Genomic DNA, 15,287 nt, shown 5'->3' with positions numbered 1-15,287 from the left:
GATCACTACAAACTAATTGTGAAAAATAGCAATATTTTTAAATATATAAAAAAACAAAATGTATATCCTAGGTCATACCAAAATCAATTGCACATGCTTTGTAGTATTAGATTTAAGATACGGAGCGAGAATTACCTTTAATAAATATAATAAAGCAATGAATATAATTAGAGAGTTATCATTTGAAGAAAGCGACGGCTCAAATATCGCAATACGATGCTTAAGATGAAAAAAGAAATTATAAATAATATATCACAGCAAAACAACCATGCAAAAAAATTGATTTACTAGCAGATAGTTTATCCCCTTAAACAAGTGCCGTCAAACTATGAATTGTATTCGTTGACACTTTAGGCCGCTTGAAGGCGCTGTTGTACTGCTAATTAGTTTGCAAGCACAAGCAAGAAAGAAACAGTTCAAATAACTACAGAACAAATGCTTAAGGCAGAATTAGATATAAATAATAATATGGGGATGAACAACTAATTCTGCAAAAAGATTATACGAAAACACTTATCTGTTGAGGAGTTTTGTACATACTAATTCATTTGCAAAAAAAAAAAAAAGGCACATTAATTGTGTTTGGCCGCTTAGTTAATGGGCGCTTCATGACCATTTTTCCTTTCTTTTTAATTGGATTCGCTTTTTTTCCCTCTCTGCATTAACTAAAATCGTTAATATTTGCATTTTCTCTTTCTTTTTCTCTTAAAATATTTTTACTTAAGAAATCTCTTTATTAGGGAAAAAAGGAATCGCTCTATTTAATATGCAAAAATCAGTCTATATCTGAATTTTGATATTCACAGTTATTCATATTTTTAAATAATGTGAATTGGACATATTTCACTCTCTCACCCGTGACAGTTAGTTGTCTTATAACTAAATGTCATTGCATGTTTTCAATAATTCAAGTAATTTTAATTGTCATAACAATTTTTATCATTATAAATTATAATATAAATCTTAGTGAAGGCACCTGGGTCATAGACAATAAAAATTGTCAAAAGGCCAGTTGTAAATAAAAGATTTTTTTTTAGTTGCATATTTGATGTGAAATTTAATAGATATAGAAGAAATAAGCTATATTTATTATAAAGTAAAATAAAAATATAGAAGAATTTAAAAAAGTATGTTGTTAGAAATGTAAAAATCTCCGGATGAATTCTTAAATGGACCATCTAGCTCTAGCTCAAAGGGGGTGGAAATGGTGAGGGTGAAATTTTCATTTCTCTATAACTTTCTTAATATTGAAGACATAAAAATAAATCCAATTAGCCAACATTAGCGCCTCATTAAGATAACCAACTTTTGTATTCAAAGTTTTTAAATAACTGCAATATTTAAGAAGTTATAAGCTTAAAAGGATTTTCACGCCCTAATTTTGACTGTTTCTAATAATCATAAATTTATGTTGCCAAAAGTAACTCAGATGTAAAGATATTTCTTTTGCCTACCAGCTTGCCGAAATAAACTTTTTTAGGTAGATTTTAATGGAAAACCAATTTGATTTGTTGAGGATTTTTGTGAATTCTCTATTATAGCATGATTTTTCAATGACGAGTTATCTTTCTTTTTCTGAGAATTTTACAGTATTCTAATATTTTTATTTATTATAAATTGCTGCCTTTAAAGCTTTTTAAAAAAAATCTGAAATATTTTTATTGTATATTTTTTTAATTTTCAGATGATGCTATGAAATAAAATATTACATTTCACCAGATTTTTAGATAGATCATAAAAATAATTCATAAAAACTTGCACACAATTTCTAATGTATAAGTGCCGTCAAAGAAGCATTATTAATTTTCGAAAAATTACAGTTATATATTTGAACTCGTAGAGTTCAACAATTTAAACTTGGGAAATTTTTACTTTCGAATCTTTATATTAACAAGCAAACTAAGAAAAATTAAAAATTTTATCGGAAATTTTATCTTTTTCCTAAGAGGCCCTCTGCGGAAATTTTGATACAATACTTGCTTTTTTCTTTCATTTACGTTTTTCCTTTTCCTTCTTTCCTTTTATTTTGTCATGTCTTTCTTTAGAGCAGTTATCTCACAAGTTTGCACATGTGAATATATTCAGTTCCTTACAGCCACCAGGTCGATGTAGTCAAATGGATAGATAAAGGATTATTGTCATTTATATGGATCATGAAAATAATTCATAAAAATTTGCATAGAATTTCTGACGTAAATGTATTATTAATAAAGCATTCTTACTGTTTTTTTTTTTTTTTTGAAACATTAAGAATATTTGAACAATTAAATATTTGAACGCATATGGTTCAAAAGTTTTCACTTGAGAAATTTTATCTTTTCAATCTTTATATTAAAAAACAAAACAAGAAAAATTAGAAATAGTACTGAATCTTATCTTTTCCTTAAGCGGCCGTATGCAGATATTTTGATACGATGCTTGCTTCCTCTTCTTTCTAGCCTTTGCTTTTTTTTCTCTTTTTTTTTCATCTTTCTTTCTTTCTTTTTTGCCATGTCTTTCTTTAGACCATTCACCTGACATGTTTGCACATGTGAACATATTCAGTTCCTTACATCCACTAGGTCTATGTAGACAGTTGTACAGATAAAAGATTATGAACACTTACCTAAATACGTTCTGTTATTCTTTAGGTACTGTGGAAGAAAGAATGGCCGTTTTGAACGCTGCTCGTTACGGTGTCGCCCCAAGCATCCGGTATGCTGTTTACGACATGCCCCCTCCAGAGGCCGAGGATGTGGATTTCGATTTGGTGGAAATTGACCAGGTCATGATTGGACAGCCTTTCTCGGTAACAGTCAAGGTGCGCAACAAGAACAAGTCCGAAATGCGAACAGTGGGAGCAGTCTTGTCTGCCAGCACTGTCTACTACACTGGAGTTCTAGCGCGCAAGGTCACCAGGCAGAGAGGAAATTTCACACTGAAGCCCAATCAGTGTAAGTTGTCTTATTAAAGAAATATTTTCTCAATAACTGCTTCCGTTAACACATACTTTCTATGATCATCGTTTCAATTTTACGAATTAGTTAAAATGTTTCCAAAAAAAACAAAAACAAAAAAACAGATTTTATCGAAAAAAAAGGGGGGTGATTGATGCTGCTGCTTTTTAAGTGTTTTCTTTCAGATCGGTTTCATATATTTTTCATGATATCAGCATTATTCTATTTGCAAATGTTGCTGTCTTGCATACTAAGATACATATTAGAGTAAAGTGTCTGTGTTACATAACTATTGCCTTACGGTATTAAACAGTTAATTGTTTTTGACAAGTATACTTGTCATGGAAAAAGTGCAGTATTTTGCGTTATGACGTGTTTATTCGTCAGGAGTAATGCGTAGTGACAATTTTTAGTTTTAATTACAATTTTAGTAAAAACTTAAATATACTCATAGATTTCGAGTTGCTTAAAATATTTTTAGGCCAAGTCGAAATCAAAGGAGCGAATAAAAGATTATTATGCAGTGAACCATGTACCATGTTTTGTTCAATACCATTCTCTAACAGCAAATTAAAATAATAAATTAATTGTTTTTATATTTTTTCTTTCCTATGCAAAAAAAAGTATGTTAGTTTAAACACATAAATAGATGTGATTATTGAAATAAAAAAAACAAAAGTCATTTCATTACAACATAATTTCATATGACACATACTTTGTGTTTGACTAGTATACTCACCATCACTAAAATTTTACAGCAGAGTTTAGATACGTGTTTTCCGAAGAGGTCGAAGCAGTTACTGAATGAGGTTTCATTGATTGATTTATTGATAAAATTTCACAAAACAAAAATCACATCTTTCAATTGTCCACAACTACCGTAAGTCTGCTAAATTACTATCTTGATTATATATGAAATCTAATTTTCTTACAATTAGGAATCGATCTTTTTTTAAAATAAATTCTTAGTAATTGGTTGCATTAACATTAGAAAAAACGTTTAGCTAACGTATATTATCTAATATCTGTGGACGAATAAACTGGCGTCGTCCTGGCCTTCCCCGTGATCTGAATATCTCGAGTTCGAGTCCTGGTTCGGGCATCGTTGTTCATAACCCTGTCTTCCATCTGTGAGGTGTGTGAAAGAGCAGAACCCCCCTCTGTGAAAAGGGGTGTGCAAGCGAGTCTGTGAATGTCGCCTTCATATGAGCTAAAGTTGTTTCCTCAGAAACTATTGCATCCCTCTTTCCCTGATTTTTTATTTGGTTTGAATTGGAGTTCAGTTCAAGGGGGATAAGCAACAACAACGAATAAACGTGAATTATGCATGAATTATACGTTTTTTTTTATTACTTTGGTAAGCACTTCTTCCTAGCTCGCATTTAATTATTACTTGAATTTTGAGAACTGAAACCGAATTTCGTTTTTTAAATTCGGTACATTTCAACTTTTTGGCTCTATTAGTGTTCACTTAGGTTGACTTCTTGTTACATCAGTGTATAATCTCCGTATTTATCGTAGCGCCATCTGTTGAAACCATCAACTTTCCAAGAAAAATTCATGTTCTAGGATTGGAAAAGAGCAGTCAGTCACTCTCCTCTAGAAAACAAAAGTAAAATAAAAATATACTTCATTAATAAGATATGTGTTAATTTAATCTTCTCAACTTCTGTATATATATATATATATATATATATATCATTGACACTGTTGACTTTGAGACATAAATAAAATAATGGATTTTTTTTACTGCATTTTAAAGAAATACCTGTTTATTGTTTGCAGCGGAAGTTCTGTCTATCACTGTGACACCAGATGATTACCTGGACAAACTAGTCGATTACTCGATGATGAAAATTTACGCCATTGCCACCGTGCAGGAAACTCAGCAGACCTGGGCAGAAGAAGACGACTTCACAGTGCAGAAACCTAAGCTGCGATTGGAGGTTTGTACCTGTCTACTGGATGCTATCTAAAATTTCATTACCCATCCATTTGCGGTCTGAATATATACAAAAAATTCAATCTGTACAAAATACAATACTCTCGTCATTAAACTTTTGAATTAAAGGATAGGAATTCACTGATCTTAACTACTCTTATGCTTTAAAATTATTTTTTGACCCGCTGAAAACGTAATGCAAATACTCTAAAAAAATTAGTTGTTATTAAATGAAATCTAATAAGAAATAAACAATATCTATTACCTCTTTCAGTGCCCAGATACTCTGCGTGTGAGTTACGAATTTCAACTGGTCATTCGATTGACGAACCCTCTCAACCGTCATCTCACAGACTGCTTGTTCACCATCGAAGGGCCTGGACTCAGCGGACCATACAGAGTTAAATTTAGGTAAGTCATATCACTGACTCTCTGACCCACTTGAAGGCACACAGATAAATAATACTAAATGACAGGACCACTGCAACTGAAACATTGATGGGAATTGTGTTTGAGTCCTCAGGGCCATCACCGGCCATGGTGCAGAGAACAGAACGACGTCTCATACCCCCGTATACGTGACCATTCTGGTCATTGAACGGTTTGGTGGGCATGTTACGCGAATTTTATTGAAGTAACAAAATATTTACAGTAGAAAAACGAAAAAAAAATTACTACCGGCCATGGTACAACTCTTCCCTAAGGAAGTACGTCCCTTAAATTTAGATAGTCAGCCATGTGACTCTCCAACCAGCCACGAAGGCACACGGATTTAAACCATAAAACTGAATGACCGGACTGCCGCAACAGCAACATTGGCGGGAACTGTGGTTGAGTTCTAATGGCCATCACCGGCCCCGGTACAACCTTCCCCGAAGGAAGTACGTCCCGTCATCGATGGGAGGAGTCACATCCCCCACCTATTTGTGTACCCTCCAGGGTGGCGAGATTCAACCACCATGCCGGAAGCATCTCCTCCTCATTTCGAGGTGCCCCCGGGGGTTCTTAAAAATAGGTAAGAATAAAATAGAATTGTAGTTAAAATCGATCTTTCTTTCCCTTTTACTCTCCGCTAAATTTGCATTTGTACTAGAACAATCGCTTGCAACGTGCATGATCAGTCACCAACATAACGTCACGAAAGAGACATGTGCTTAAACAGAATTGATATCTACATTATCATTATTTATTATGTAGAAAGTATGCCAGTAAATGTATCTTTGGTATAATATTGTAGATTGGTTATGTGATCTATCTACCTATAACAGTCAATGACTGAGTCATATCTTTTCTATGGTTAAGCTATTAAACATGGAGGAAAGTTTCTAATTCACCTATTTCCTATCTACGGTTTCCTATCTACATTCTCATTATATATTATATTGAAAGTCCGTCAGTAAGTGTGTCTTTGAAATCATATTGTCGATTGGTTGCATGTTATTGATTGAATGTATGCCAGTCTACAACATTCAACAACTACCTCTCTCTTCTATGGTTAAACCATCAATGATGGAGGAAAGTTTCTAAAATGTAGTTCACCTCTTTTCGATCTACGATGTTATCCACTTTCTAATGATTCTTATTATCTATTATGTTGAAAAGTCTGTCAGTAAGTGTACCTTTGACGTCATATTGTCGACTGGTTAGAAGCTATTGATGGAGCTAAGCTGTATGCCTTTTTACAATAGTCAATGACTGCGTCACACCTTTCCCATAGGTTGAGCCATCAATGATGGAGGAAAGTTTCTAAACTGCAGTTCACCTCTTTTCGATCTACAATGTTATCCACTTTCTAATGATTCTTATTATCTATTATGTTGAAAAGTCTGTCAGTAAGTGTACCTTTGACGTCATATTGTCGACTGGTTAGAGGCTATTGATGGAGCTAAGCTGTATGCCTTTTTACAATAGTCAATGACTGCGTCACACATTTCCCATAGGTTGAGCCATCAATGATGGAGGAAAGTTTCTAAACTGCAGTTCACCTCTTTTCGATCTACGATGTTATCCACTTTCTAATGATTCTTATTATCTATTATGTTGAAAGTCTGTCAGTAAATGTGCCTTTGACATCATATTGTCGATTGGTTAGATGCTCTTTATGGAGCTGTATGCCGTTTTAAAATAGTCAATGAGTGTGTCACACCTTTCCAGCAGTTTGAGCCATCAATGATAGAGGATAGTTTCTGAACTATAATTCACCTTTTTCCGATCTACGATGCATAAAACTGATGTATTTATACTGTTTGTTCAGTAGTATATTTTGTACTAATGTTAAAATTAAGATTTCCGCCTTGCATTTGAAAATTACATTTAGGTTTTCTTTTTTAACCTATTGAAGGAATTGACCTTAAAAATTCTGATTGAGAGGCGTAAAACTATAGAGAAATATTTTGCAAAAATTAATAGGATATTGAGAAAAACGTTTCGTGGAAACAGGCGTTTTAACGTATTAAAACATAACGTAAAATTAAAACAGCAATTCACACACACAAAAAAATGTTGTGCAACTGATATGAAATATATTTCTCTTATACTATTGCTTCTGTTTTTTAGGACATTGCTAATTTTTTTTCGTGAGGATGTTTAACGATTTAATATTGAAAAAGATCGATTTCCTTCTGAGTTTGATGAAGTACTTACAAAGAGAAATAAATGAGCCATTTCAATCCAATCCATCACTTTTGAAATAAAAACAATTATTTGCTTGAATTAGATGCGTGAAGAACCTTAGTGCCTGGGCACTTCTACTCAGTTTGAGATAGTTAGTAGCAGAGGGAATAAACATAAATGATGTATCATTGGTCCGTCAGTTGAGTAGAAACAATATTGCTTAAAAGCGCTTAAGGTGAAAATTGAAGCAGTTTTTTAGATGCAATTTAAATGTCTGAAGAAACTACGGAGGTTTAAGTGGCAAAGTTCATTCAGTAAGGGTAAGGAAAGGCGTATTTTCCATTGTTAATTTGTTCCTTGATTGTGGAATTTTCATAAGTTTTGAGTTGATTAATAAACTTTCTTTAACGTTCTTTGGTGAAATCATCTAGCTTGGAGTTTTAAGATCTCTGTGAAAAATATAATTTTGGATAAACCAGAGAACATCGAGAATGATGCGAAATATTTTATTTTGTAAAACTTGGATTTTTTAACAGTTTGTTTTAGCAGCGAGTTCACAAATTTGAGCAGCATAAGTGAGGATAGGCCTTAAAACGTGTTTATATAATAACTTTTGATTCTTTAGTAAAGGGGGGAAACGTTTGGCAGTGAATGGGATAATGAAGATAATTTTAATCCAGAACTTCTTCTCATTGTTGTTGATATGACTTTTAGAAGTGAGTGTATTATTTAGGTTCAGTCCAAGGTATTTCACTTCTTTTTCTCAAGAGTAATTATAGACTATCTTCAAGGAATGCTAACAGCCGTTTCTTTAGCTGCCCTTTCCCGAATTTTACTTCATGAAATGGCACATTGAAGGCAATGCGCTATTTTGGGAAGCAGAATTAAATCCTTAGAGTCTTTTTTGAAGTTTTTTGTAATAAAATTAGTGGTACTGCTCTGCGTAAGCAAAGTAATTCTTTAAATGTTCTGAATCTTATATATATTACAGTTGTCTTTATTCATAGTGATTGTATTATTTTAAATGAAATAATTACATTATTTGGAATGTGACTAAAACATTCATTTAAACGAATTATAATTTTAAAATATTTAGAGAGGGCATTGTATCAGTGTTGTATGTAAATAAAATTAACTGCAGAACAGTATTATAAACCAAAGATAACTAAACATATTCTTATTTTTAGATAGCATTTGAGCTAAAATACTGTCTAAAAATAAAGGTATAGTAATTAAACCAAAATGCTATTTAAAAATAGTAGCATAGTATTCAAACCAAAATAATATCAATAAAGAGTATTGCAGTAATTAAACTAAAATACTATCTAAAAATAGAAGTATAATATTTGAGCCAAAATGCTGTCTAAAAATAGTAGTATAGTATTTAAACCAAAATACTATTTAAAAATAGTTGTATAGTATTCAAACCAAAATACTATAAGCTCTACTATCTAAAAACAGTAGTATAATAATTGAACCCAAATACTATATAAAAATAATAGTATAGTATTTAAAAATCAAAATTTTCCTAACAGGAATTCGTTTATCATGGGGTTTTACACAAATCCTTTTTCCTAACTGATTTTATAAGATCTTTGTTTTATAAAAGATATATTGTATGTGACTTCCTAACATAAAATCAATAAAAGGAATAATGTCAAAATGCTAAGCAATGCCTTTGTGGAAAAAATGAAATAAACACGATTATCTTTTCTATCTTTAATCCATTGAATTCATGCATTTAATCCATTAAATCCATGCCTTTTGAACCATTAAATCCATGCTTTTATTCCATTAAATCTGTGCCTTAATCCATTAAATCTGTGCCTTTAATCCATTAAACCCATGCCTTTAATCCATTAAATCCATGTCTTTAATCCATTAAATCCATGTCTTTAATCCATTAAATCTGTGCCTTTAATCCATTAAATACATGCCTTTAATCCGTTTAATCTGTGCCTTTAATCCATAAAATCCTTCCTTTAATCCATTAAATATGTCATTTCTTGCAGAGATATTTCTCCCTTGGAATCTGTAGTTCACGTCGAACGTTTGGTACCACAGCGGCCCGGAAAGCGAGTAATCGTGGTCAACTTCAGTTCCAGACAGCTCATCGAAGTGCTCGGTTCGAAGCACGTCAATGTTGTACCTTGAGAGACTTCGTCCACTGATACTATTCTCTCAGTCATATCTCAAAGTTTAAATAAATTTTTATTACATTAATTTGTTATAATATTGCATTGAATACAATAAAATATGATCAAACTGTTTTTGAATGTCTCAATATGGCACTTATATTTCTCATGGCACCATACAAATATCAGAAGGCAATTGAAATAATTATGTTTAATTTTGCAATTGTACTCTGATGATGATTCAACTGATAGATCTTATGAAGCAATACTAGTCTTATTTTTCTCCGATTCGCATATCTTTCCGTAATTGAAAAGTAATTTATTATTTTCGCGCCATCCTGGTTAACTATTCCTACACTCTATCTACAAGCATAGTGACTGATATGAAATGTGATGGATTGGAAAAAAATGTATTCAGTTTCAAAAAGAATTTCAAAGTTTTCTTTGAAAAACTTCTTTTAAATATTCGTAATGAATAATTTTCGAAGTCTTTCTACGAAAAAGAACTTTTAACATCATGCCATCATTGATAAATCTTCATTAAAAAAAATCACTCACGATGGCAGTCTGGGCTATGCAATTTTCCGAAATTGTTTGCTTTGACTTTGTTATGTTGTTTCTGTACCAAGCTATTTTCACAGCAAGGAAGAGATTTGTGCAGATATATCTAATCAATAGATTTCAGATCATTACCCCTAGCACCTTTGTTATAAAAATGAATATTCTAGAAACAGCAGGAATTTTGGCAATAACTCCATTAAGACTCAAAGTTTGTAGTTCCTTCTCTCATATTCGATTCTTTATCATTGATATTATAAAACCTGAGACAACTACAAACATGTCGGTCGAATATTGATCGCGAAGCGAACTCTCTACCTGCTTCTGTTATTGACCTTAGCAAGTACTGATTTTACATATGCTTCTGCCACGCTTTGCGTTTAATTGTGGAATAAAGTGTTACTGTCTGCTACTGAACTTATTGGACTTATCACCATACATCAACGGGATGATTCCTACATTACATTACAATGCGCATTTTTGAAGATTCATTGTTAAAACCTAATTTTCTAACTTAAATACAACTTGGAAGATGATTAGAGATAGTATTATGAATCTTGCTGTATATTCAATAAGGATATTTTCTTCATTTTATTTAATTTTTTTTGGATTGTAATCTAAATTTTTATTCATCCGCTAATATTCTACAGTTCTTAAACTTTATATATTTTAGCGTTCTTTGTGGCAACGCCGTATTTCAGAGGTTTTCTCACTACCTTTTTGTCTGTTAATCATTACTTTAATTAAATTGATTCCGTACTAGTTTAGTTTAATTGTATTAACATCCCTTGTAAACGCAACTCATCGTCTATTTTGGAACGAGCTATGGTCAGATAATGAAGTATATGCCTGATATGGCACCCAATCTCCTAGCTTCTAAGCCGCACCAGAAGGAAAGCGTTTTCCCTGTATATGCTGTCAATTCTAGAATGTATCCGACATGGAGTATAGTGGAATATGGTTTCGCACCTGGAACCCTTTGATTCCTCACCCTTCTCACTAAGCTCTTTATTTCAATACGAATAAATATGTTGAGAACAGCATAGCCAAACTTGACTTTTGGGTAAAAAATATTCTAATTACTTTTGCATGTTATTTTCCATCAAAATTCAATTTTATATATAATTCCTTGAAAATTTCAACTTCGAATTAAAAAAAATTAATACAATTTTTGATAAGAAATAGCCTTTAGAATTTGTAATAACTGTATGAGTGATTGTTTTCGTAATTAATAAGTCAACTAAATTTTAAAAATTATTTAGAAATAAGAAAATTAATGTAAGAAAAAATATTAAATATGTTTTGAATACCTGATTTTAGAAAATGCAAATTGTATTTATTATTATTATGCAGATGCTTATATTTTTGGTCTTTATATCTATCTGCAAAATAATTGAATTTTAATTCATATAGTCAGTAACTGTATAATAAAGATTAAAAAAAAAAAACGATGGCATTTTAGACTTATATTGAAGCTGAAGATGGCATATTTGGTTTGGTCACACTAACGTCCTATTTTAAAACAATGCTGTGGCTATTTTGGAACGAAACTCGTAATTTTGAACCGCAGTCAGATGATGAGGACGACATCTGAGCTGGCAGCTGCCTTCCCAAACTGCCACGTCATGCCAGTGGTAGGACGTTTGGCCCGACAGATTTAGCGTGGACTAGGCCCTGCTTAAACGACGGTTGCTTAGTGGAATTGGTCCACGAACCTGAAAACTCTCCGGTTCCGAAGCCGAGACCTTACCAAGAGGTCACCACGACCTCCTACCGATGGTAAGAGAGACAGGAAAAGCAGCTAAATATATCTCTTCAAGATTTTAATGGTATGGAAATCACCATTAAAATTTTCCGTTGTTTGAAAATTCCAAATGACAGTGCTAAACAGGAAAAAAATAAAATAATATATCATATCCTTAATGTTACAAAGTATAAATGGTACAGTAAAATGTCACAAAATGCATTCATTCGATTAAAAAAAGCATACATCATTTTTAATTCACAGAGATAAAGACTGTAGATACATTTAAAAGGTTTTTAAAAGCCGAAAATATGTATTGAATCGTAATGCACTAGCGAAAAAAATTATTGAAATATTTTCAGCTTTGAAAATGGATTAGGAGAATGAAATAGACATTTTGAAGAAAATAGACAATATTGGATAAAAAGGCGTGAATGTAGCAAGAATCTTTTTCTGCATTATCTTCAAGAGTTTTTAGCAAAATCAGTAATTGATTTTTAAAAGATACATTTGGAAACTTTCCTAGAAAGTACTTTCTTTCTTATTGAATTTTTGACTTCTTTTTTTCCTTCCCATTTTTTGCAATGATTTTGTTTATCTTAGTGAAAAGTCTTCTGAAAAAATAATACTCAAAGAATTTTCTCTTATGGCCGGGAAAAGCTAAGTCTTAAATAGAAAAAAAAAGACATTTTGAAAGCTTTAATTGGTAAAACATTTTCAGATTTCATTCGAAAATTTTAAAATAAGTTAAAAGAAAAGATATTTACTTTACTGAATGTTTTCTAAATAAGCATTTGAAGTTAGCATTTTTTTTTTTTTAATTCTGAAAATTAAGCTTTAATTGAATAAGAGAAGTTCTAATGTTTTTTCTTAAAGGAATAGAAATGTGTTTTAATGAGCATTTAAGAGAATGGAACTTTAGAAAAATCATAAAAGTAATAAATTGTCCAGATAATGCTCGAGTAAAAAGAATAACTAAACGGCCTCGTAACTTTAACTCTTTAACGAACACAAACCGTTTTCTTTCAAATTTTACACTTTACGTTATACTCAAAGAAAAGAACCTCATTTATAACCAATAAAAGCATTTTTTTAATTATTTTGTTGCGACTGTTGTTTATAATATGAGTGGCAACATATTTATCACTCATTTTAAGGCAATGATAATTTACTGATTTATTCAGTAGAACAAATAGGAAATACAAATACATTTACAAACAAATATAGGTTTTTGTAAAACCATTTACTATTAGTTAGTTCGAAATTTAAAATATATTAATTAAATAACATGAAATAAGTGGTAGAAAAACCAAATACAATGTAAATTACCAAATGCATTACTCAATTCCTATTATTTGTTTACATCCTCCCTATATATATTTATATATCTTGTTCAAATTTTCAATCGTTAAGAAAATACTTTTTATTCACCCACTTAAGTTCAAATACATTTTTTTAAACTTGTGGTGGATGACACTTGATGTTAATACAGTTTTTTTTTCAAATATTAATTCATTAGCTGTTAAATTTAATTAATTTTTATACTTTAAATTAAGTTTTAGCAGCTTGTAATGAAAATTGAAATCAACAGGCAGTAAGTAGCCCAATCGGTTAAAATGCAAGGATTACAATATTCTTCGTGAAAGTGAAGAATGCGAGTTCAATTCTTGCGAAATAGGAATAGACTTAAAAAAACTATTTTTATATTACTTGTTTTTAATTATTCTGGTGAAACAACATAAAACAAGGATCTGCACACTACACTTCATGTTTACACATGAGCCTTTTATTCGTTTCTGATTAGTTTTGATGTACAATGTTTGCAAGATATTTTAAGGTGGTGATAAAATATTCACCACCGCCTTAAAAAAGGTTTAAACGCATAATAAGGAATCCGATGGCCTAGCAGTAAGGTGCTTGCTTCGGAACCGAAAGGTTTCAGATTCAAGGCCTGATTCCACCGAAGAACCGTCGTGTAAGCGGATTTGGTTAGCGCTAAAACCGTCCCCTCCTCCCGCTTGTTTGGTGTGGAAACTTGGAGCTGGGATGCTAGCTCAGAGATCGTAATTGTCATCTGACCGCGGTTCAAAATTACGAAGTTCATCCCAAAATAGTCCTAGTGTTGCCTTAACCCATTAAACGCCAAAACTCAAAATCATTATTTGTTTTCGATGCAAACAATACAAGTTATTATTTTGACAGCTTATAATAGTAATTTAATGTAAAAATAAGGAAACTGCACTTCCCTTTAAAAATATAGGGTGTTGCGTTGGCGCAACGTCAGCGGAAAAGAAGTACGAATGTTGATCGTTATCATCGAGCACTACGCCGCAATTTCTTCACGTTTTAAAAACTAGAAATTTTTGTGAGCTTATTAAAGTGTGTAAAATAGTCAAAGCACTTCTTTGAAAATTTTAATTTATTAAAAACTAACAAATAAATGTAGTTGACAAGCTTATTATGTAAGAATAAGATGATATAAATTTCAAGTATAATATGCTTCACTACAATTGTGGTGTAAAGCAACTTCACAAACATTGCAGCGATAAATAGTTTGGCTGTGGCAATACTTGCAACGTAGTCTTCTACTGTCTGTAGACTTAACAATAAAATGTCCTTCGGATATTGGTTTTGTACGGCTGAATTTGCTCGGACGTCCTGTAGCTGATATTTTATTATTTATCTCACTATCCAAGGGCGTCTGTAACAGATGAAACACAACCTCTCGTCTAAAATCCAACAGTGACTTTTTACTTCCTCCTTCGGAAAATCTTGATATTCTCCAAGCATTTGTTAGTGCAACATCGATAAAATTGGAAAATATCGGCCACCACCATCTTTTGCCACGGACCCTAATTCTGTAATTGGAAACAAAATTGTCACACAAATCTACACCACCTATTTTCTGATTATATTGCTCAATGCAGTGAGGTAGGGCTACTAATATTTTCTTCTTCTGATTTTTAGAGTATCGAGAAACATTTTTTAGTGGTTCAATTTTGTTTTCAAGCTTTGACCCTATTGTCACAACAGAGTTGTCGTTCCACCGAACAAGTATTTTTTTGTTTTTTTCATACTGAAAAAAATACATTGAAAATATCTGCACTAGTTTTATCTTCTATGATTTGTTTGATGCGATCAATTGAAGCTTTTTCTTCATTTTTTCGTTGAGGCCTATCAATTGGTTCCTTTCTTGTGAATCGTAATTCTTCCTTTTTCCGTTTTTTTAACAGAACTTTTGGGAGTATCTAACTTCTTTACATGAACTTCAACTTCCCCTGCAGTATCTCTAGGTAAAACTTCATTATCGTTATTTAAAATATTTTCATTACCTTCTTCTTCATCACTAGCATCTGCTG

General features: G+C 31.9%; 1 protein-coding gene across 1 annotated transcript in view; it reads left to right on the top strand.

Annotated features, from left to right (window-relative positions):
- Positions 1–9,761, top strand: part of LOC129957166 (hemocyte protein-glutamine gamma-glutamyltransferase-like) — a 62,443-nt gene extending 52,682 nt beyond the window's left edge. The window contains exons 12-15 of the mRNA XM_056069347.1: positions 2,631–2,933; positions 4,722–4,882; positions 5,153–5,289; positions 9,504–9,761. Coding sequence (XP_055925322.1) covers positions 2,631–2,933; positions 4,722–4,882; positions 5,153–5,289; positions 9,504–9,645 — 743 coding nt within the window. The 3' untranslated portion in view covers positions 9,646–9,761. The remainder of the gene's footprint in view (positions 1–2,630; positions 2,934–4,721; positions 4,883–5,152; positions 5,290–9,503) is intronic.
- Positions 9,762–15,287: the final 5,526 nt, after the last annotated feature.

The sequence above is a fragment of the Argiope bruennichi genome, chromosome 11 (genome assembly GCF_947563725.1).
Source record: "Argiope bruennichi chromosome 11, qqArgBrue1.1, whole genome shotgun sequence".
In the NCBI taxonomy this organism is placed as follows: domain Eukaryota; kingdom Metazoa; phylum Arthropoda; class Arachnida; order Araneae; family Araneidae; genus Argiope; species Argiope bruennichi.
Note: the sequence above shows the minus strand (reverse complement) of the source record. Positions and strands in the feature narration are given on the sequence as shown.